Here is a 22,075-nt window from a genome sequence, read left to right on the forward strand (position 1 = left end):
CGCGCCGGACGGAAACGCTGGCCCGCGCAACGGGCTTTCTGATTGGGCGGCTGGCAGCCAGTCCCGGGCGACGGGGCGGTGGAGCTGTGGCTGAGGTCCCGGCCGCCGGCCCCGCGGCTGCAGCGGCGGCACAGGTGAGCAGCGGAGGCGCAGGTGAGTGTGGCGCGACGGGCTCAAGGCGGCGCCGAGGAATCCTAGCTCAACCGAGCTGGGCCTGGGTCTTGCCGAGGGGTCGGAGCGGGACCCCCAGGCGTGGGAGGAGGCGGCCGAGGACCTGGCCTGGACCCCGAGCCCCTGTCCCCTCCCTAGGGACTCAGCTGGAGCAGGACCCGCGCAGGACAGGGGCCCCACCCTACCCGAGTGGGTCCCAGCCGGGCGCCACCTGGAGCCCCCTTCTCAGGCGAGATTTCCAGGACTTCCCCGCTCCCACCCTCTGGGCCTGGGGTGCCGGAGGGCCGCCCTCTTTTCCTGGGGACCTTCAGCTTGCCGTCAGTCTCAGGACGAGCCCTGACCTTGGGGCCATGGGCTGCCCCTGGGGGAGCCTTCGCGATTCCCTGCATCACCTCCCCGGAGCTGGCAGCCTGCCCGACCCCGCTGCGCCGCCACTGCCCTTCCTGTTGTTTCCAAGCTCTGAAAGGCTGCTGGCACCTCCCGTTGGCTGCTGGCTCAGGTTCCGGGCAGGAAGGCTAGGCCCACAGGATGGCTGGTGACCAGGAAGGTAGTCCTGAGGACCTCAGAGGCCATCTGTTTGGTGGACAGGACACTGAGGCCCTGAGAGAGGGGAGGGTTATGCTGAAAGCCTCCCAGTGTCTTCTTCCTGAGGTCAGGCACTGCTGTCCCCCACACCTGAAGACGGGGTGAGCTCACCACCGGGCACTCCACCTAGTGCCAGGCGTGTGACAAAGGCATAGGGCCTGCAGGGCCTCAGCACCCACTGGGCCCCATCAGAGGCTCCCAGCAACCTGGGTGGTGGGTAGGGCAGGATGTGCTGGCCCATTTTCCCTAAACCTGTGGGACAAGATCTTAGGTCAGTGCATGACTTGCCCATGGTATGGAAGGGATCCACGTGTGCTCTCTTGGCTGGGCTCTCACCACAGCTCAAATGGCCGCCTCCCATGCAGGCTCTCACAAGACTTCCAGCACTGAGGGCCCAGGAACCCCTGTGCCCAAAGGGGTAAGATCTTGTCCTGGACAATGAGATGAGACACAGCCTAGTCTCCAGGGCCCATCAGAGCCACACCACATTGCAGCCCTGGGCACGCAGGGAGGCAGGGGCTGGGGTGTCCAGGAGCACCTGCTAACCTTGGGCACTTGAGTGGCATGACTATGGGAATGCCAGCAGAATCTAGAGGAGTTCTGTGGCCTGGGGCACTTCTGGAGTCCCTGGGAGCGGGGGAGGGCCTATGTCCAGCCTTCCTTCTGTGTGGGACATGACATCTCCTTGCCCTCTTCCTACATTCTCACCGGGCTCCAGTTACTGTAGGGGTGGAATATCTGGTGTCTGTCCTCTGGCAAACGCTGACCCCACAGCCTCTGTTCTGGGTTTTGGGATATAGCTGCAAGCATGGAAGGGCATGACGCCCCCCCTGCTTCCGCCCACAGTCTGTCTCTCCGTGGTTCTCATCCTTTTACTTGCTTCGTTGGACTTCCTGTCTTTGTTAAAAACCACACACGCACACACCCACCACGAGGATGTCATCCCAGTGGGCTGGGCTGTTGGTTGCACTCACAGTGCACCCAGGTGGCTGCCTGGCTGTGCGTGGGGACTCAGCAAATACTTCTCCAGTTAGTAGGAACAGACACACCCTGGAGAGACACAGACTGTAAACAAGCAAGAAAACCTGAGCACAGATGCTTTCCACAAGTGAGATGTATCAGGTTTGAGAAGGCTGAGTTATGGGGGGCCATGCTGAAAGCAAAGGGTCCTGCTGTGGCCCAAGCAGAGCAAGGTGGCTTCTGGGGAGGAGGGGCTGACCTGGGGGTGGGAGTCCTCATGGGTTTTCACTGGGGAGCCATGGGATCCCAGCTGTTTCTTTCCAACTGCCTCTACTCCCCCTCCCCAAAATAATGACCCAAAGAGGAGCCTTCTTACTGGGAGACAACCCACAGCCCAACCCCCTGTGTGTTCCAGCTCCTGTTGAAAATGGATGACTTGGAGTCAGAGTTCAATCTGAAAGTCGTCCTGGTCAGTTTCAAGCAGTGTCTCAATGAGAAGGAGGAGGTGCTACTGGAATACTACCTCGCTGGCTGGAGGGGGCTGGTCAGGTGCGCGAGGGGCTTCCCCGGCCACACGTCCTACCTGTATCCCGTCGGCCCAGTGCAGGTCGGCCATACTCACTTGCGGCCCAGGAGGTGGGAGTGGTCTCGCCCACACCCAGGCTGAGAGTGCCTGCTCTCTTCCTGCAGGTTCCTGAATAGTCTGGGCACCATCTTCTCATTCATCTCCAAGGATGTCGTGACAAAGCTGCAGATCATGGACCAGCTGCGAAGCGGCCCCCAACAGGAGCACTACAGCAGCCTGCAGGCCATGGTTGCCTACGAAGTGGGCAACCAACTGGTGGACCTGGAGCGGCGCTCACGCCACCCTGACTCAGGCTGCCGGACGGTGCTCCGGCTACACCGTGCGCTGCGCTGGCTGCAGCTCTTCCTGGAAGGTGTCCGCACAAGCCCTGAGGATGCACGCACCTCCGTACTCTGCACCGACTCCTACAACGCCTCGCTGGCCACCTACCACCCCTGGATCATCCGCCGGGCTGTCACTGTGGCCTTCTGTGCGCTGCCCACACGCAAGGTCTTCTTGGAGTCCATGAATGTTGGGTCCTCCGAACAGGCTGTGGAGATGCTAAATGAGGCCCTGCCCTTTATCGAGCATGTCTACAACATCTCCCAGAAGCTGTATGCCGAGCACGCCCTACTGGACCTGCCATAGGGGCTGGCGGACCCACGTGGGGTGGGCTTCCCCTGATCCAGAGGTGGGCAGGGCAGCCAGGACCCGTCAGTCCCACCATGGAACTTTCTGGGCTCCCCTGTGAGCTGAGCTTGTCAGGAGCCACTCAGATTGTGCACATGGGCCACAGACGGGCTTCAACAGAGAAGGCAGTCACTGGCCATCTGCTCTGTACCCGACCTCTCCCTTGCCCAGGCGTCTCATTTTTACCCTCTACCAAGTTACACCCATGTAGTTAGGCCTCTTCTGGGTGGGTGAAGTGCTGGAGGTGGGGGGCAGGAAGGATCAGTGTTCATGGAAAAGCTGCCCCTATTTGGGGGTCAAGTCTGTGGGCTGGGGAAGTCACAGGGCCCTGGATGTAGTGTTTGCCCACCTGGGCTGTCTTGAGCCTTCTATATCAGCTAGCTGACCCCAGAACAGGGAGAAAACCCCTGGGCAGGGGTCAGCTCTGCGGGATTTCTCCCTGCCTCTGGCCTCCTCCTTAGCTAGAGGTGCACATGTCCTTGGCTGTGATAGCAGGACCTGAAGCCCCGAGGGAAGGCCTGCTCTGCTTCCACTGCCCTGCAGGCACACACGGCCTCCTGCAGCCTCAAGTCTGCACAGCACAGTCCTGGATGAGAATCCCAGAAGCCCAGGACTCCTGGGCCAGCGCTCGCTTCTGCCTCCTCAGCGTCCACACATCCAGATGCTGTGTCCCCTCTTCCTGGCCCCATACTGCTCTGTCCCCATGTAGCTCAGGAGACCTAGAATGACATAACACGGGAGGGAGCCTGAGCCACTTCACCTTGGTGACAGGCTGACAGGTGACCACACCCAGCCTGGCCATCATCCAGTGATTGGGGGTCTGGTCCCACCCACTTCCTCTTTGCAAGCCCAGGATGTCAGGTGCCAAGGGGACAGTATCCACCAAGAGCAAATGTGTGTAAGTATGAGCTTTCAGGGACCCTAGGCGCTGTAATACAGGTGATGGCTTTTCCAAAATAAACAAATTGCACTTACAGAATGAAGTACTGCGCTCCAGGACAAGGGTGCTGCCAGGCCATCAGGGCATTGTCAACCACAGGGGCATGAGGCATGTCCTTGCCAGTGTTGGGGTCCTTCCCATCTCTGTGCAAGATTGGTCCCTCAACCAGTGCCAAGGTCTGAATTATCTTCGTTGGACAGGTGAGAAGACTGAGTCACAGAATCACCTGAGTGGCTGAGTTGGAAGTGCAGATCTGAGGTCAGCTACCTCCCCTGTAGAGAGAGGAAAATCTGCCGAGCTGCAGCCAGTGGAGAGGCTGCTCTGTGCAGGGCCGTGGTCTGGACAGAAAGAGGACGCGTGTCAGGCAGGGTCCTCACAGACGCTGCCTGATGGCCAGAGCTGAACAGCAGCGCCCAGCACAAGCCACTTCCTGGTCTGCTGCTGCACCCTGTCCAGCTCTGGCCATACCCATGGGGGCCAGAGCCTAGAAGGTTACTGACAAAGGCCAGAGAGTAAGGGCTGCACGTGTGCCTGTGTGCATACATGGGTGCTGGTGTAGGCACTGTGTGTGTGGTGTGCGTTCTGTGTGTGCTGTGCCTCGTGCGCCCTCCCTAAGGGTGTGTAGTGCGTGTGTGTGTGTGTGGTGAGCGTGCCGTCCATGTGTGCCCCCCCCAAGGCCATAGTTTCAGGCAAAGACCAGGTTCCTAGACCAATTCCGTGAACGTCTGCCAGACGCCACTGCACCCTGAAGGGCATCTCTAGCCTCCCCCAGCTCCCTTGGGTGCCTGTGGCCTGGTGTCAGTGAGGCCCCCAGACCCAGACTTGGGGAGACCAGTCCCCGGGCACCCAGTGGCTAAGCAGGAGCCACCAGCCTGGGCCTCAGGTCCATTGCCACACCTGGTGCTGGTATGACTGCTGCAGCCCATTTGGTTACAGCATTTCCTCCCTTGTTTGCATGCCTCCCCACCCAGGCCCAGCTGTGAGCTCTGTCCCTGAAGGAAGGCACCTGCCCTCTGAAACCTTGTGGCCTCCGAATCTTCTAGGCCACAGACCCTCAAGGTGCACTGTTCCCAGGCAGGCTGAGGCCATGACCCCCACCTCGGGACCCTCCCCACCCAGTCATGGGTGAGAGCCATGCTGGCCAGCCATCCACTGTACTTTTGGTTGCAGGGCTGTGCGATACCCCCCTCAGGCTGCCCCTGGGCTTGCAGTCCACCCTGCTCCACCCCGACTATAGACAGTGCCTCCCTGGGCTGGGGGGATGGTGTGCTGCCCCACTGGCACCTCCATGACTGTCTCACATCAGCTGGAGACTCCAGGGCAACCCCTGCAGAACAGGTGGGTACCAGGGGTTTGGACACAGGTAGCAACGTCATGGGCAGTAGCTTCCTAGAGCCTGCCTGCCCAGGTCACCATCATCCAGAGGGCCTGTTGGTGCCATCAGGATAAGCCCAACGTGAGTACACCTGAGAGGCCCAGGAGGTGGGGGCGACTCCAGGGCCCCAAGGAGGCAGGTGAGCAGGCAAGCACTTTGCTAAACAAATCCTGTGCCCCTCCCTGCCTGACTCCCCATATCTGGGGCCCCAGTCTGCCCGCCCACTTGCTACTGGAAGTTCAGGTGCAAGCAGTCTGTCCTGCTGCTGGAAGATGCCGCCTGCCATGCTAGGCCTGACCTTCCTGGGCCTTGTGGCTGCACTGGGTATCAGGCCAGGGGCCCCATTGTGCCTGTCCCAGCAGCTCAGCCTGCCGGGGGACTATATTCTGGGTGGGCTCTTCCCCCTGGGCTCGGCCGATGACACCGGGCTGGGTGACAGGACGCAGCCCAATGCCACCGTGTGCACCAGGTAGGGAGGCCGGGATTGTGTGCAGGGGTGGGGCTGGGGGAGGTTGGTCAGGGAGAGAGGGGTTGGCCACCCGCAGCCCCTGTGGCCCCAGGTTGTCGGCCCCCGGCCTGCTCTGGGCACTAGCTGTGATGATGGCTGTGGAGGAGATCAACAACGCATCCACCCTGCTCCCTGGGCTGCGTCTGGGCTATGACCTCTTCGACACATGCTCGGAACCCGTGGTTGCGATGAAGCCCAGCCTGGTGTTCATGGCCAAGGCAGGCAGCCGCAGCATCGGCGCCTACTGTGACTACACGCAGTACCAACCCCGTGTGCTGGCTGTCATTGGGCCCCACTCGTCCGAAGTTGCCCTGGTCACTGGCAAGTTCTTCAGCTTCTTCCTCATGCCCCAGGTGCGCCCCCTCCCCACATCCCATCCTCCCGCCCACCTCAGGAGCCCCCGTGTCAGGAGCTGCCTTCGCCTGCAGGTCAGCTACGGTGCCACCACCGACCGGCTGAGCAACCGCGAGACATTCCCATCCTTCTTCCGCACGGTGCCCAGCGACCGCGTGCAGGCAATAGCCATGGTGGAGCTGCTGCGGGGGCTGCACTGGAACTGGGTGGCCGCCGTGGGCAGTGACGACGAGTATGGCCGGCAGGGCCTGGGCCTCTTCTCCAGCCTGGCCAATGCCAAGGGCATCTGCATCGCTTACGAGGGCTTGATGCCGCTGCCCCGTGCTGGTGGCACGCGGCTAGGCTCCGTGCAGAGCCTGCTGCACCAGGTAAACCACAGCAGTGTGCAGGTGGTGGTGGTCTTCTCCTCCGCCCAAGCCACCTACAGCCTGTTCAGCTACAGCATCCACTACAGGCTCTCTCCCAAGGTATGGGTGGCCAGCGAGGCTTGGCTGACTTCAAGCCTGGTCATGACGCTACCAGGCATGGACCGGGTGGGCACGGTGCTCGGCTTCCTGCATCAGGGTGCTGAGATGCCCGAGTTCCGATCCTATGTGCAGACCCGCCTGGCCCGGGCTGCGGAGCCCGCCTACTGTGCCTCGCTAGAGGCAGGGCGGCTGGGTCTGGAGGAGCATGTGGTGGGGCCACGCTGCCCGCAGTGTGACCGCGCCTCCCCAGAGAACGTGACCGATGGGCTGCTGTATCACCAAACTTTTGCCGCCTACGCAGCTGTGTACAGCGTGGCCCATGCGCTTCACAAAGCACTGCTCTGCAACTCCTCCGGCTGCCTTGCACAGGAGCCCGTGCGGCCCTGGCAGGTGAGGTCACAGAAGCTGTGCCTCTTGGCTCGTTCCCCAATTCACTGGCACCCCTGAGGAGGAGATGGGGGACGGGGAGGGGGGTCTGGCCAGTGGCGACTCCCTGCCCAGCCCCACCATCCCGATTCCCCCACCACCCCCTGATCTCCCCACTGCCAGCTCCTGGACAACATGTACAACATGAGTTTCCACGCATACAACCGGACCCTGCAGTTCGACACCAGCGGAAATGTGGACCTTGCTTATGACCTGAAGCTGTGGGTCTGGAGGGACCGGATGCCCATGCTGCGCACTGTGGGCAGCTTCAACGGCAGCCTGGAGCTCCAGTTCTCCAGCATGATCTGGCACACCCCAGGAAACCAAGTGAGCACCAGTCCTGCCCGGGGAGCAGGGGCGGCCCCCAGGGCTTGGGCCAGTGTGGCCAGCCACGCAGAGCCTGAGCCCTGCCGCCCGCCAGGAGCCCGTGTCCCAGTGCTCACGGCAGTGCAGGGAAGGCCAGGTGCGCCGCGTGAAGGGCTTCCATTCCTGCTGCTACGACTGCGTGGACTGCAAGGCAGGCAGCTACCAGCGCCACCCAGGTGAGCCCTCAGGGTCCAGCCCACACTGAGGCGCAAGTGAGGGCGGGTACCATAGGGTCAGGTCTGGGGCAGAAGGAAGGCCAGGAAAGCCAGTGGTCCCCAGCATGCCCTCTCTCCTCCCTTGCCTTAGACGATGCCCTCTGCAGCAAGTGTGACCAGGACCAGTGGTCCCCAGACGGTAGTACCCGGTGCTTCCCCCGCAGGCCCAGGTTCCTGGCGTGGGGGGAGCCGGCTGTGCTTGGGCTGCTCCTGCTGCTGGGCATCGTTCTGGGTCTGGTGCTGGTGGCCCTGGGACTCTTCACCTGGCACCGGGACAGCCCACTAGTTCAGGCCGCAGGGGGACCCCGGGCCTGCTTCGGCCTGGCCTGCCTGGGCCTGGTCTGCCTCAGCGTCCTCCTGTTCCCTGGCCGGCCCAGCACTGCCAGCTGCATGGGCCAGCAGCTGCTGCTCCACCTCCCCCTCACCGGCTGCCTGAGCACACTATTCCTGCTGGCAGCCGAGATCTTTGTGGGCTCAGAGCTGCCACCCAGCTGGACAGACTGGCTCCATAGCTGCCTGCGGGGGCCCTGGGCCTGGCTGGTAGTGCTGCTTGCCATGCTGGCAGAGGCGGCGCTCTGCTCCTGGTACCTGGCAGTCTTCCCGCCAGTGGTTGTAACAAACTGGCATGCGCTGCCCACGGAGGCACTGGTGCACTGCCGTGTGAGCTCCTGGATCATGTTCGGAGTGGTGCATGCCACCAATGCCATGCTGGCCTTCCTCTGCTTCCTGGGCACCTTCCTGGTACAGAGCCGGCCTGGCCACTACAACAGCGCCCGTGGCCTGACCTTTGCCATGCTGGCCTACTTCATCACCTGGGTCTCCTACATCCCCCTCTTTGCCAATGTACATGTGGTCTCCCACCCCCCTGTGCAGATGGGCACCATTCTCTTCTGTGTGCTGGGCATCCTGACCACCTTCCACCTGCCTAAGTGCTACCTGCTGCTGTGGCGGCCAGACCTCAACACCCCCGAGTTCTTCTTGGGAGGGGGTCCCAGCGATGCCAGAGGGCAGGGCGGCAGTGGGCACGGGGAGGAGACTCAGGGGAAAAACAAGTGATCCTTGAGTCAGTGACCTCACCCCAGTGAATTCAGACCTCGTTGAGGTATCCCCAAACCAAGTCTCCATGCAGCAACCTGAAGACTGTGCTTTGACTCCACTGAGACTCACAGCCCTGGATTCTGCTCACGTTGACCCCAGAGTGACCTCCAGAGTGCATAAGCAGCCTCAGCCCAATGGGATCTCATCACCTGGGGCCCCAGAGTTAGGCTCTGTCTTGTCCTGGCCGAGCCCTGGCCTACACAGGTGACCCAGCCCCACTGTTCCAGTCAGAGGCCCATAGAGGATTCTCGAGGCTCCATGAATCCTACACTGAGCGCTCAGGGAAGACCCCAGGGACCACATGAAGGCAAAGCTGGGTGTCACTTGCCTGGCTGGGCCCAGTGGGAGGCCCCCACCCAGCATCCTCTCCAAGCATCACAAGAGTGGGATATTGGGAGGTGGGTGGGGCTTTCTTAACCCCTCTGCAGGGGTGTGTACCTGACCTGGGCCCCAGCACAAGGCAGAGGCCTCCTCAGAAGGGAGGGGGCACCCAGCTTCCTTCTCTCTCCCTGGCCGGTGAGCCAGCAGAATGGGGGCCAGTCACCTCCAGCACCAAGGACAGAGCCCAGGCAGGGTTGGGGGGTCAGCACTATGGCCAGCACCAGCCACAGGGACCCCTACCCCCCACCCCACCCCTGCCCCAGAGCCAGGAGCCAGCACCACAGACACAAGACTGCCTGCCAGGTCAGCTGTGGGCAGGGCCTTGGTGAGCTGGCACCCAGAGGACAGCACCAAGCCAGTCCTGGGTCAGTTCTCAACTGGACCCTGGGGAAGTTGACCCAGCCCCTGCATCCCAACCTCCTAAAGTGTGGAAGAGACACAGGTCACACATCAGTCCCATAAAATTAAACGATTTTTAGTGTTTAAAATAGCATTTACACAGAAGCAGCTCTATTAACTATCTGGATGATGCTCCCAACTAGATATAGTATCTACAGTGCAGACATGTGCAGGCCAGAGACGCCGGACGGAAGCGACATGTATGTGTGCGTGCGTGGGTGGGTGGGTGGGATGCCACCCCAAGATCGCGAGGAAGGCTGAGCTGGCCATGCCCTCTGCTCTAAACCCTGCCCCTGCAGCAGCTGTGCGCGTCTGTGGCCCTCCCCCCCTCAGGGTCCCCCATCCTGCCGCCTCCCCCTCACTGTCTTCCCGCACACCTCCAGACATGACCTGTGTCCCTGCAGGGGGGATACACGAAACTGTTCTGGTGGCTGGGGTAGGGGACAGCTGACTTGGCCGCCACCCCACAGAGCACACAGGCCAGACAATAAATAAATAAATTAGATCCCTACCTTGGGCAGCCACAGAGGGACCTTGGGGCTATGATTCTAACCCCGAGAGGAACCCCCCAATCCTGGCCTAGGCAAGATGGGTGGGGCCTGTGAACCTGGTGGGGCCCAGGCCTAGTGGCCACCTCTCAGCTCAGTTTGAGGCCCCATGTGCAGCTCTGTGGGCAAGCTGGGGTCCCTGAGGCATACGCCAAGAGGAGTGGGTCAGACTTGCCTGAGCACAGGGAGATGCCCCTCCTGCCCAGGGTCTGCACTGACAGCTCCAGCCAGGGATGGATGAGCCACCATCCAGATCACGGTGGTCTGGGCTGCCCTCAGCCCCTCCCCTCCAGCCTGCTGCCACTTTGTCCAGGCCCAGACTCCATGGCAGCAAGCACAGGTCTAACCTGGAATGGCCGCTAAGGCAAGCCCACACAAGCTCCAGGAGCAGAGCCCTCCTGCAAGAGCAGGACTCTGGGACTCCCCACAGCAGGGCTGGGCCGAAGGCACTCTCGCCTCAGTCACATGATATCCACGAAGAACTCACAGGGGTTCCCCATGGCCTTTTGGAAGGACTGGCGGCTGCCCGTCAGCTCTGGTGGGACAGCGGCCAGCTCCCGGACAGGTGGCCCCCCAGGTGGCCCACCCACCACTGAGTAGGCCTTTGTCAGGGGGTGCAGCGGGGGGAGCCCTGGGGCGGCGGCTGAGGCCTGGCTGCGTGGGCTGCTGCCACGGCTGAGCTGGCTAGGGGGACGCTCCCGCCAGCCACTGCCACCCGCCCCGCTTGGCGCTGTGTGGTCTGACTCGCTGCCACTGCCCCCAGCTCCAGCCGACCGGCTCTCCTTCTCGCGGCCCAAGGCCCGACGGCTGCTCCCGCCAGCACTCCGGGTGGACCCACTGCTTTTGCTTCCTGGGGTCAAGAACGGGGGAGAGGAATGGGATGGTCAGTACTAGACCTTGCCTCTTCCAAGACAGACGGCCATGGCCGGGACCACCAGGGGCAACACCAGCGGTCCTGAGCGGGTGCAGGTTGGGGTGGGCAGCCATGCAGATGTGAGGGCTGGACTGGCCCAGCCCAGGGAAGCAGGAGCAGCTGCAGCAGGCAGAGAAGAGATGCGGTTGTGGGGGGTGGGGGGGTGGGGGGCAGGGCGGGCAGTGGCAGACAGGCAGGGATGCTCCAGGGCCAGCTTGATCCCCACTCCTCACACCAGTGCCTGGATCGAGGGCCGTTTTGCAACTGAGAAACGGAGGCCCAGAGGAGGCCATGTGCCCGGGGCACTGCCAGCCATCGTGGGCTCCCCACCCAAGACCCGCCTTTCATCTGCCCCCAGAGCCCTGGCCGGCTACTCAGCTCAGCCCCTCCTGGGCACTCAGGACATGTCGGGAACCTGAAGATGCCCACTGGCTAGGGACGTGCGGAGGGGGACGCCGAGCAGGACCCTGGCTTACCGGCCCCGAGGGTCCGCTCCGCTAGTCCTTCAGTCTAAGGCTTGCTCAGCACAAAGCAAGGGATAGAGGAGTTACACACCAGCGGCCGGGCACCCACACCGCCAGCTGGGCCTATGCAAGGTCCACCGGCGCCCAACACGCTTCCCCTTGGACACTGCTGCCCCTGATCCACTGTTCTCTCTCCCCATCCCCTCCTGGGTCCACCAAGCCACCCACCAGACCTCTCCCCAGACACTGGGGGCATGTGCCCACTGGCCTTAGCACCCAACATGCTTCCCCTTGGAGACTGCTGCCCCTAATCCACTGTCCTCTCTCCCTATCCCCTTCTGGGTCTACTGAGTCACCTACCAGATCTCTCCCCAGGTGCTTTTAGGAGCATGTGCCCATGGGCCTCACTAACCCCCGACTCAGCCTCAGGACAGTGTCCCAACAGGTGCTCCTCTGTGACACCACAACCCCCCTGCTCAGCTTCCCTTCACGTCCCAGCAGCGGGCTGCAGCTATCTATGGAACTGTCACCTCTGCTCCCTGCTGTGCTGCAGGTGCTGGAGGGAGGGTCCCAGGACCCCTCTGCTGCTCCCCCACCCTGGGCCATCACATCCCATGCCCCCATTTCACACCATCTCTCTCTGCCTTTGCCACGTCTGGACCACCAGCACACCCACACAACCCCTTAAGACTCTAAGCTCTTCTCCCCAGCCTCTGACCACTCACCCCTTTCAGAAGAATCCACCCAGGGCCCGAGCACAGAGCAGATGGGAGTGCAGGGCAGGGGGCGGGCACGCAGGGCAGAGCCAGGCTGTGGGGGATGGGGCTGGGCTTGGAGGTAGGGGCCCTCACCTTCACTCTGCTGACTCCCAGCACTGCCGCTGCCGTAGCCGAAGCCAGGGTCCTGATATGCAGGCGGGAAGCAGGGCGGGGGCCCTGGGTACTGGTAGGGGTAGCCCTGACCCAGAGGCCAGGGGGCAGCCGGGTGGGGCAGTGGGGCCAGCGTGTCCTGATCAGAGGCCCCACTGGAGCCGCTGTTGAGGTTCAGGGCGGCAAGATCTGCGAGAGGGGAGGGCAGAGGGAGTGCGGGTGAGGGTGGGGAGGGCGGCCTTCCCTTCTGGGACTCCACTCCGCAGCCCCACTCACTGCTGCACAGGTCCCCGAAGACGTAGTAGCACTGCTCTGAGAAGGTGACCTTGTTGACTGTGTGCCGCAGGAAGCCACGCTTCAGCATGCTGCTGGCGTACTTGCGCGCCTCCCGCCGCTCGCGGAAGCCCTCCAGGTGCGCGTACAGCCAGTCCACCACATCTGCCCCTGGGTGGCAGCAGGCAGCAGTCAGGACAGGGACCCGGTCCCGCCCCCCTCACCCCCAACCACCCCCACCCACCCACCCACTGCTTGCGGAAGCCCTCCAGGTGCAGGCACAGCCAGTCCACCACATCTGTGCCTGCGTGGCAGCGGGCACGTCAGGCAGGGACCTGGCCCCAGCCCCGGGTACAGGACCCTCACCGATGACGGCATTGGCGATGGTGATCTTGAGCCACATGCGGTCCCGGATTTCCAGGCCCGAGTCCGGCAGCTGCATGACCCGGACAACAGCACCCATGTCGCTCTTCACCGTCAGCGGCGCCTCCTCCAGCTCTGCAAGGCATGGCCCCCTCCTCAGCCCGAGTGGCTGACGGGCGGCACAGGGTCAGAACAGACCCCAGGCCTGGCCTGCTTCCCCACTTCAGAGGCCAGGCTCTGCTGGCCAAGCAACTGTGGGGCTCAGTGCCAGCGCTCAATGGCCCTGCAGGGTCAGGGAACAGGCACTAGGCGGGAGGGGTTTGGACCTGCATCTCCCACCCTGTCCAGCTAGGGCAAGGCCCCCTGACCCTGCAGACCAGAGCCCCAGGGGCCAATATCAGGCATCTTCTACCCCCTCCCCTGCGGGCTGGGGCTATTAGTCATGTTAGTGGCAGGAAAGCAGGGTGAGGGCCCCACACAGGCACCTGCCTCTCCCTGCCCCCGCCACGCAGACCCCAGGGCTCACTGAGCCCCTCCAGGCATCTCCCACTCCCATTGCTGGGACAGAGAGCAGGGAGGAGGGCGGGACCAGGCAGCCCTACATCTAATCAGGAGGACCCGGCAGCACTGTGAATACTCAAGGCTGGTGTGGCCCTCAGGGGCGACCGCACCCAGTGAGTGCCTGGCCAGAGCCTCGGTTCCCAACCTTGTGAGCTGCCACTTACGCGGAGCGCCAGGCACAGAGCTGGTTAGTGAGGAGGAGCTGGTGCGCGTGACGGCGCTGGAGCAGGGGCTCGTACCATAGCGGGGCAGGGCTCCCGTCAATGCTGCCGTGTGGGACAGCCAGGCAGCTGGGTCGATGGGCCGAACTGGATCCGCTGGGCAGCCATAGCATGGCAACAGACGGACAGATGGATGGTGTTGGGGGGAAGTGGAACACAGGACAGAGAAGAAGCCCTTCAGGCTGGGCTAGGTGCCCCACTCCCACCCCACTGGCCCCAGGAGGTCACTCACCCCTCGGGATGGTGAAGTAGCTGCGGGGCGTTGGGTCCCAGCACTTGGCCACCGTGAGGCTGATGGGCCTGTGGGGTGGGCGGGTCACAAGGTGACCCAGGCGGCCCCCTCCCATCCACTGTCCCACCCCTACATGTGTCACCCCCACACGCCTCACCCCGTCTGGGACACGATCTCCCGCAGGACTCGCACAGCATCATCGTTGCTCATGTTCTCGAAGTTGACGTCGTTCACCTGGGGGCAAGAGGTCAGCATGGTGGGTGGGGGTGCTGCTCTTCCCCCCACCAGAAGCTCTCCCAGCCCGCACCTGCAGCAGCATGTCGCCTGGCTCGATGCGGCCATCAGCAGCAACAGCCCCACCCTTCATGATGGAGCCGATGTAGATGCCACCGTCGCCCCGGTCATTGCTCTGGCCCACGATGCTGATGCCCAGGAAGTGGTGCCTCTCTGCAGGGCAGGGTGGGTGGTGAGCAGGTGTGCCCCCAGCACCACTGTGCCCTGCCCAGCACCCCCCAGAGGCCTCACCCATGTTGAGTGTGACGGTGATGATGTTGAGGGACATGGTGGAGTCCGTGATGCTGCTGAAAGAGGAGGCCTGTAGGGGATGCCAGGTGAGGGGCTGTGAGTGGGACCCATCTGCCCGCCCCAGCCTACACCTGCTCAGTCCACACCTGACTGGTTCACACCTGCCAGCCCACACCTGCCCAGTCTGCACCTACCCGGTCTGTCTGCCGCAGGCGCTGTTTCCGCCGCCGGCGCTTGTGTTTCCGGATGAGCCTGGAGGAGGTGCTCTGCTCCGTGGAGCTACTCAGCCTGGGGGGGCCCAGAGTCAGGGTCTGGCCACCCCCATACAGTTGAACTCAAAGGGGCAGGGACAAGGCTGAACCTGGGGAAACCATCCCCACCCTGCAGACAGTGCGCAGCCAGCAGGGTGTCCTGCCCATGTGCACACGCACATGCATACATACATGTGTGGTCCAGGGCACACACCCTGCCCCAACTTACACCCCCACCCTCACCCACCGGCTTGTGTTGTCATCTTCATCCGAGTCGATGAAGCTGCTGGACTCAAGTTCACTGCTCAGCACGGTGGACGCACTGTCAGGGGGCAGCCCCAGGTCCCGCCGCCGGTCCCCCCTTGGGTGCCCGTTGGTCCGGGCTGCTGTGGGGACAGCAGGGACGGGGCCTGGCCATGGGATCCCCTGGAAGTCATGGGAAGCCCCTGCAACCTCATGCACGCTTTCACCTGGGAGCTGGCAGGGTGACTGCAGGGCTGCTGAGGGGTCACTAGGGTCCAGAGTATTTGGGTCTGGAACCTCTGCCAAGGGACCCCCAGGGGAAGAGGGGCCAGCAGGGGCTTGGGGTGCCCACGGGGGTCCCAGGGAGGTCAAGGGCATGGCCTCATTACCCTCTTCACGGTTCCGGCGTCGGGCTCGCTCCCGCCGGTGGCTGACCAGTGACTCCGTGCCAGTCTCGTTATCCATCCCATCGCGGCTGCCGGCCACATTCGGGCTGTGCCAAGGAGGGCTGGGCTGGGGCGGCCAGGCCACTCATGCCTCAAACACCCTCTCAGCTCCTCTCCTTCCAACATCCAGTGGGACCTCAACTCCAGCAGAGCCCCCATCTACCCGCCGGCCCACTCTGGGCCTCTCCACTTGCCCCTCCTCTGCTGACCAGCACCTACTGACCGTGGGTCCCTGCTCAGCTGCCCCTCCCCACTTCCAACAGGCTGGCAGGACGCAAGCCCCTCAGCTCCACTGGGCTCAGCACAGCCCCCCAGAATCCTTACTGGAAGGAGGGAGGCCGGGAGTCCCCGATGCCGCCTGTCCGCTCAAGAGGCGGGGGCAGGTCTGTGTGTCCATCAGTGCCCTGAGACCCTGCATCCGAGTGAGCACCCTCAGCCAGAACCAGCTGTAGACAAGAGCAGGGCTCAGGAACCAGCGTCCAGGTGACCCCAGCAGGGCACCGGCATGGGCAGTCACCTTCTTCCACTCCCACCAGCCCAGGGCCCTCTGCCAGCATCCCATGGACTCACCCAGGAGACCACACGGCCGTTGAAGCAGGGCAGCTTGGCATTATCGTCAGAGATCTCCTCCTTTACAACCCTGCAGGCAGACGCAGCTGTGAGGCAGCCACACTGGGGCCTGCTCCCATCACTGGGCTCTGGACTAAGGCCCCCAGCTTGTCCGGGGTGTGGGTCACATGGGGCATCTGGCCACACGGGGCATCCGGCCACACACCCATATGCCAGTCTGTGCGGATGCCCTCACCCAGCACCTCCGCTTCTGGGGACCATCACCATCCTTCCAAGGACTCCACCCAGGGCCCGTGGGGCCCAGATACAAATACAAGTATCCTCCTTGCTCTGTGTGACTCCCCCAGACTTCGTATTGTGACGGCAGGGCTCAGTTCACAGCAGGCTTCAGCACAAGTAGGGTGTGGGCAGAGCCCCCAGGAGATGCACGGCACACAGACCTGCAAGCTCACACTCCAGGAACGGGCCACCACCCTCCTGACCTGTTGGCCCAGCCAAGGAGACAGAAACAGATCCCCACTAACAACACTGGCCCAACTCGAAGGGCGGACAAGTGCAGGGCCAGCAGGGCCCATGGAGAAGCCTCAGGCCCTGAAGGTCACCAGCTCTACCCACTGCCCAACGGCTAGCCTGGCCTGTCCCTTCATGCTGCCCCCAGCAGGTGGGCCGGTGGGGACAGGAGAGGCAGGTGGCCAAGGCCCAGGGCAACTCTAACTGGGAAGGAAGCCAATGACCCTGGGGTCAGAAACAGGTTGGGGAGGTCCAGGAGTCCGGTTCAAAGGGGTGAGAAGGGTAGCAGAGAAGGGCCATGGGGCAGGGCAGACAGTGCTGTGGCCCAGACACATCCCACACTGTGGCCTCCCGGAGGCCCAGGGAGCAGAGTAGGCAGGGCGGGGCCGGCAGCAGGCCCCTGGAGCGCAGCCCTGCCCAACACTGCAGATTTCCACACCTGGGATGAAGGCCCAGTGTAGAAATAGGAGCTACAGACCAAGCAGGAAGTAGCCTCGTGGCCTCTGGGCCCAGACACCTCAACTCGGCATGTCCGAGGCAGCAGCAGGGGGCAGGAGGCCCCAGAGAGCAAGGCTCCAGTCCACCCCACCCACCAGGAGAGGCCCAAGACCTCAAGGCAGAGTGCACAGAGGAGACAGGGCAGCCTGGAGGGGGCACTCCGCCAGGGTCCTATGGTGATTCCATCAGATGCCTCCCAGGCCAGCCACACAGGCACAGATGAGGTGGACAAAACAATGGACAAGAGTCATTTCTCAGGAGCCCCTCTCCCCAGTGAGGAACAGACAAAGTGTCTGCAGCCTCCATCATGCACCACAGTCCGGCAGAGCTGAGCTCTGAGGAGGCCGAGACCCAGCCCAAGATGACAGAAGGTGTCACCACATGAAGACCTGTGGTGGCCTGGGGACACTTGGGGTTCTGCTGGCTGCAGCCAGGAGACAGGGGGTTGCAGCAAGCCCTCCAGGGGACCCAACAGGCCCCAAGCACCACCTCTGAGTGACTGCAGCAAGAGACCCAGGGGGACCTGGTTCTCACTTCACAGCCCAGGTGGCCTGGCCCGCAGCCTCCCCTCCCTCCCTGCACTCATGTTCCCGCCCTTTTGACTCACAGCACAAGGTCCATGGGGCTTCCCAGAGGTGGACACCTCAGGCGGCACCCTGAACCCCCACTGCCTGCACGGCCAGTGCCTCCAGACAATCGGTCACCCAGAGCTGCCTGAGGCCCCCATGCAGCCCACTCACACATGAATGCCCTTGACCAGAGCCCAGAGGCCCTGCTTCCCCAGTCCTCTCCAGCCTGAGAGATATACACCTTCTGGTCAGAACTAAAGGGCACCCAGCCTTCCCCCTGGGGGTCAGGGCATCGAGGAGCAGCTAGTCAGGATAGCAGGGAGGGAGAGGGAGGGCCTTGCCTTCCCCAGGGGCATGCCCAGCACCAGGGGCACGGTGCTGCCCATCCCTAGTGATGGCCAGGAACAGGGACGAGGTTGGGGGTGGGGTTTGGGGAGGCCTCAACCAACCCTGGGGAAATGCCCCCCAAACAACCAGAGCGCCTTCCCTGAACCTGAGAGTAGACCTCAGGAGCTGTGGTCAGCAAAGACACGAACCCTCAGGGTGGCCACCCAGGGGAACCTCCATTGGCATGTTGCCCCCAGCTCTGGGATTCCTGGTGAGATCCATGATAACCTGGAACTTGGGCTGTCCAGCCCCACCCGCCACCCCCGCAGACGCGCCCCAGCCAGGAATCTGCTCAGAGCAGGGCCCATACAGAGCAGGCTCCCTGCTCCGAGCCAGGAGCCCAGGGACCCTTGGGCTTCCAGAGACCCAGTGGGATGCCCCGCCTGTGTCCTCAGAGACACAGGGGTGCCCCAGGAGTCAGGATCCTCAGTTCCCACAGAGCCTTCATCTGTCCCCCTACTGCCTCCTGACCAGGCTTGGGCTCTGAAGGCTCCAGGGTGAATGGTCTAGACCCTAGACCCTCCACGCCTGACTGCAAGCTCCAGGGGGTGAGGCATCTAGAACCTCTCAACACCAGGGGCACTGGCTGCAGAGGGCAGAGCTGCAGAGGGCAGAGTGGGAGCTCAGGCAGCCTAGACCAGGCCAAGCACAGCCCCCACCACAGCCCCCAGGGCCCACAAACAGATGGCCCTGCAGACCAGAGCTCTGGCCCAGAGATGCAGGGCCCAGGGCCACTGCCAAGTCCAGGGAGGCCTGGAGTCCACAAGGCAGTGGAAGCCTGTGAGCATGGCTGCACACCAAGCCCAATGCTTAGCACCTCTGGGTCAGACCAGCACAGGCTCTGAGAGTCTCCCCAGCTTCACTGGGACACACAGCTATGACCTGGATGGGAAGAGTGGGAGGGAGGTGCAGGACTCTCTACCCACTTGCCAAAGATGCTCTACCCACTTGCCAAAGATGCTCATGGAGAGTGGGGCCTGGCCAGAGCAAGTGGCTATGGCCACACCTTAGACTTAGCAAGGTTTCCCTTCCTGGCCAGAGAGGCCAAGAACTGAGACTTTAGGAACAGAGGCCTCAGCAGGGTCAGGGACCTCACAGTCCCCAATCTGAGGCCACCCCTCTCATAAGGGGGCCACTTCCCCAGCCCAGCCAGGGCCTGACCCCTCTTTCTCCAATCTCCAGCTATATCCATTAGGTAGCCAAGGTGAGACTCTAGCTCTCATTTATACTAAAGTGTGGGTGACTAATCAGACACTCCCAGAGGAAATTTATTCCACTGAGTAAATGATTCTACAGAATAAACAGAACCTGGAACTCTGTAGGTAGATCTCAGGAGAGGGAAGGAAGGAAGCAGATCCCCTCCAAGGGTCCCTGAGGCCAACAGGCCACCAACCACAGGTCTGGGGGTGGGAGTGGAGGATAAGATGAGCCACCCCTGCTCTGTCTGCCCATGCCCACTGCACCTTCCAGAGTCACCCCAATCCCTCCCTCTGTCCCAGCCCAGCCTACCAGCCCGGTCTTGTTCCCTCCCTCACATCCCAGTCATGCTTAGACAACCTGAAGAACACCTACTCTTGCTTCAAGACCCATATCTTGCCTGCCCACCATGACCTCCTGGGCCAGGGCACCCATGGGTCTTGAAAATCCTCTAGCAGGCACAGCCTCTGCTGAGAGTGCACCTGGCGTGGGGCAGGGGTCTCTGCAGCTCAGTGGCTATTAGACACAGTAGGAGGGTCGGTCCCTCAGGCTGCACCCCAGATCATGGTCCCAGGGCAGCAACCTGGGGGGTTGGGCACACAGTTTGTCACACACTCCCTTCAGTGTGTGAAAGAGCATGTGTGATTTCAGTAATTTTTGTTAAAATGATAAACTAAGTTAAAAAACAAAAGCACCCTTTCATATACCTGATGCTCACAGCCAAAGCAGAGCAGGCTCAGAGAAGTGAGACTGTAGGCGATCAACCAGCTGAGGCGGGTAGGGGGCAGCCAGTGGCCAGGACCAGGCTCCCCAGTCTATGCCCTACCCTGTGAAGCCTGGCCTGGGGGCAGCTCCTAACCTGAGCCCAGCAGGGCTGGGGGCTGCCAAGGACCCATTCCTTGTTCTCTGCCTCTCCCTGGTATTTAGGGTATGAGACAGTCTAGTTGCCCCCATGTCCCTCAGGCCTCCCTGGGAGCCACAAAGTGGCCTCAGCTTAACCTGACCTGGGACTGCCCAGGGCCAGCGCAAACCACAGAATCCAGGAAATGGCCTCAATGTCAAAGTCCTAAGACGCAGCCACAGACAAGGACACGGGCTGCCTAAGGGCGCCCAAGCACACCTGCTCGACCCAGGCGGCCTCTGGGTGCCCCCCCAGCACTGCCGAGCGGGGGACTCAGGTTACCCGTGGTTGTGCTGGGTCAGGGCTCGAGCGTCCAGGCAGCCTCCAGTTCACCACTCACCATTCCAGAGGCCTGGCCCGGCACAAGCAGGAAGTCCCCTCAGCCGGGACAGCCACTCCTAAGGGCAGACGTGGGAACTATGACCCAGAGGCTGCCCGAGTCAGCAGCTGGCCTGCACTGCTCTCAGGAACCCAAGTGGCATGTAGTTCAGCAGGGACACAGGCCCTGTGGCCAGCAACCCCAAGGCTGGGGTGGGTGGAATAAAGCCCCATGTTGCCCAGTGACCCTTGGCCCCTGCCCTGTCCTGAGGACCCTGGAGAAGGCGGCCAGAAGAATGCTGTTTTAAGCCTCCAGAAACTTCTGCAGACCCCTGCAGACAGATCTGTGCCCTTGTCCCGGATCACCTCATTTCCCCCGTGCTAACTAGGAGACCCACTGGGTGGCTGGCACCCTGTCCCCTCCCTAACCCCTTCCCCCCAACGCTTGGAAACTCCTCTGACCCCAAGCCTCATGAATCCCACCTGCCCTCCACATAAGGGGGTCAGCAGACCCTGAGTCTGACAGGTGCCAAGATGGGATTTCGGAGGTCCACTTCGACTACAGACCTCCACCACAAGTAACACACACTCAGAACAGGGCCCAGGGTGAATGGAGAAGCCAGGACTGCTGTCCGCCCACCGTCCAGTGCTCTCAGACCCTGGGGCAGGCAGTCAGGGGCCCAGGCGTCCCATGCTCAGAGCACAGACAGGTGGGACACACGCACCAGGGCGCGCAGACACCGCCCAGGTCACAGCCCCAGGATCCCCTGCCCTGGCTGGCCGGACAGGTGCCTACCGCGCGCACCCGCGCACAGGCCCTACGTCCCACTGACCCGAAGTCCTGGTCCATAGACTTGAAGAAGAATTTGTAGGCGTGCACGGGCCGGTTGCTGAGCACGTTCTTGAAGTCGGCCAGCGTGACGCGCTCGGGCGCCACCGGCAGCTTGACCAGGTACGGCGTCTCCTCCTCATCCATGTGATAGATGATCTTGGTCTCCGCCATGGCGCGGCGCTCAGGCCCGGCCCGGGCCTCGGACGCGGGCGCCTCCCCGCTGCCGGCCCGCGCCCCGCCCGCGCGCCGCTCCCGGCCCGGCCGCGACCAGGCCCCCGCGTCCCCGCCCGGCCGCTCCGGCCCCGCCCGGCCTGCCGGCCTCAGCCCAGGCCCTGGCCCCGGTCCCGACTCCGCGAGCACCCCGGCTGCTGCCCCGCCGCCCACGGCCGCCCATGCGCCCCGGGCCCGGGACGCAGGCAGGGAGGGCGCGAGGCCCGCCGCGTCCGTGCGCCCCGCCGCCGCCCCCTCGGGCCGCGCGTTAAAGGGACCGCGGATCCGGCTACGAGCGGCCGCTGGGGGCGCCCGAGAGCGGCGTGCCTGACGTCACCGGGCGGCCAGCGGCGTGGGGGCGGGGCTGCGCACGCGCGCCTGGGGGGCGGGGCGCGCTAGGGGCGGGGCCTCCTGCCGTGTCCAGGCCTGGAGCCTAGGGCGCGCGCTCCCGGCCTTCGCCACGCGCATTGGTGGGCAGTCCACAGGGTCAGGCTCCGGGCCAGTGGGCGGCCGGGGGCGCGCTCGGCAGGAAGAAGGCGGGTGGGGGCCCTCAGGAAGCTCCGAGCCCGGCCTGGAGCCCTCGGAGGGGTTCTGCGCCGCCGGGCTCCGGTCCTCCACCTCTTCATAGTCCGGCGGCGCCTTGGTTACACCGACGTGCTGCAGCGGCTACGCGG

The 22,075-nt window shown here is 63.2% G+C and overlaps 3 protein-coding genes across 13 annotated transcripts; 2 read left to right on the forward strand and 1 right to left on the reverse strand.

The window, feature by feature from the left end:
- Positions 1-12: 12 nt before the first annotated feature.
- Positions 13-5,513, forward strand: CPTP (ceramide-1-phosphate transfer protein). 5 transcript variants are annotated; one of them, XR_011467237.1, is made up of 4 exons: positions 13-153; positions 2,132-2,265; positions 2,407-4,111; positions 5,082-5,513. XR_011467237.1 is itself a non-coding variant. In XM_014482863.2 (3 exons), the coding sequence occupies exons 2-3, from the start codon at positions 2,208-2,210 to the stop codon at positions 2,927-2,929; spliced, it is 639 nt and encodes a 212-aa protein (XP_014338349.1). In that variant the 5' UTR covers positions 13-153; positions 2,132-2,207; the 3' UTR covers positions 2,930-4,733. The 5 variants fall into 5 exon arrangements, 4 of the variants coding, with proteins under 4 accessions (XP_014338349.1, XP_005888922.1, XP_014338348.1 ...); XM_014482863.2 differs by lacking the exon at positions 5,082-5,513 and having other exon boundaries at positions 2,132-2,323; positions 2,407-4,733; XM_005888860.3 differs by lacking the exon at positions 5,082-5,513 and having other exon boundaries at positions 2,407-4,730.
- Positions 5,514-5,559: 46 nt separating this feature from the next.
- On the forward strand, positions 5,560-8,678 carry TAS1R3 (taste 1 receptor member 3). The gene is made up of 5 exons (XM_070385019.1): positions 5,560-6,147; positions 6,223-7,005; positions 7,165-7,368; positions 7,463-7,583; positions 7,714-8,678. Exons 1-5 carry the CDS (start codon positions 5,704-5,706, stop codon positions 8,676-8,678), a joined length of 2,517 nt encoding a protein of 838 aa, XP_070241120.1. The 5' UTR covers positions 5,560-5,703.
- An 882-nt stretch (positions 8,679-9,560) lies between these two features.
- On the reverse strand, positions 9,561-21,679 carry DVL1 (dishevelled segment polarity protein 1). Of its 7 annotated transcripts, none has more exons than XM_070385023.1 (15): positions 21,193-21,679; positions 15,980-16,049; positions 15,734-15,855; positions 15,353-15,438; positions 14,968-15,103; positions 14,664-14,757; positions 14,470-14,539; positions 14,252-14,391; positions 14,102-14,178; positions 13,945-14,012; positions 13,656-13,808; positions 12,934-13,065; positions 12,571-12,738; positions 12,277-12,483; positions 9,561-10,898 (listed from the first exon to the last, which is right to left on the reverse strand). In XM_070385023.1, the coding sequence occupies exons 1-15, from the start codon at positions 21,360-21,362 to the stop codon at positions 10,510-10,512; spliced, it is 2,082 nt and encodes a 693-aa protein (XP_070241124.1). In that variant the 5' UTR covers positions 21,363-21,679; the 3' UTR covers positions 9,561-10,509. The 7 variants fall into 7 exon arrangements, with proteins under 7 accessions (XP_070241124.1, XP_070241123.1, XP_070241122.1 ...); XM_070385022.1 differs by having other exon boundaries at positions 14,968-15,106; XM_070385021.1 differs by having other exon boundaries at positions 15,353-15,456; positions 21,193-21,678.
- Between the last annotated feature and the right edge of the window lie 396 nt (positions 21,680-22,075).

Source organism: Bos mutus, chromosome 16 (assembly GCF_027580195.1).
Source record: "Bos mutus isolate GX-2022 chromosome 16, NWIPB_WYAK_1.1, whole genome shotgun sequence".
Classification (NCBI taxonomy): Eukaryota; Metazoa; Chordata; class Mammalia; order Artiodactyla; family Bovidae; genus Bos; species Bos mutus.

What these genes read in the sequence shown, in the direction of transcription:
- TAS1R3 (XM_070385019.1), top strand. Translation starts at nt 5,704, where the DNA reads ATGACACCGGGCTGGGTGACAGGACGCAGCCCAATGCCACCGTGTGCA. An exon ending in GCTTCTTCCTCATGCCCCAG is followed by an intron (nt 6,148 to 6,222) that starts GTGCGCCCCCTC and finishes CTTCGCCTGCAG; the next exon opens with GTCAGCTACGGTGCCACCAC. An exon ending in AGCCCGTGCGGCCCTGGCAG is followed by an intron (nt 7,006 to 7,164) that starts GTGAGGTCACAG and finishes CCCCACTGCCAG; the next exon opens with CTCCTGGACAACATGTACAA.
- DVL1 (XM_070385020.1), bottom strand. Translation starts at nt 21,362, where the DNA reads ATGGCGGAGACCAAGATCATCTATCACATGGATGAGGAGGAGACGCCG. An exon ending in GCCTGCGGCAGACAGACCGG is followed by an intron (nt 14,540 to 14,663) that starts GTAGGTGCAGAC and finishes CATCCCCTACAG; the next exon opens with GCCTCCTCTTTCAGCAGCAT. An exon ending in CACCGTCACACTCAACATGG is followed by an intron (nt 14,392 to 14,469) that starts GTGAGGCCTCTG and finishes CCTGCCCTGCAG; the next exon opens with AGAGGCACCACTTCCTGGGC.
- CPTP (XM_005888860.3), top strand. Translation starts at nt 2,144, where the DNA reads ATGGATGACTTGGAGTCAGAGTTCAATCTGAAAGTCGTCCTGGTCAGT. An exon ending in GGCTGGAGGGGGCTGGTCAG is followed by an intron (nt 2,266 to 2,406) that starts GTGCGCGAGGGG and finishes CTCTTCCTGCAG; the next exon opens with GTTCCTGAATAGTCTGGGCA.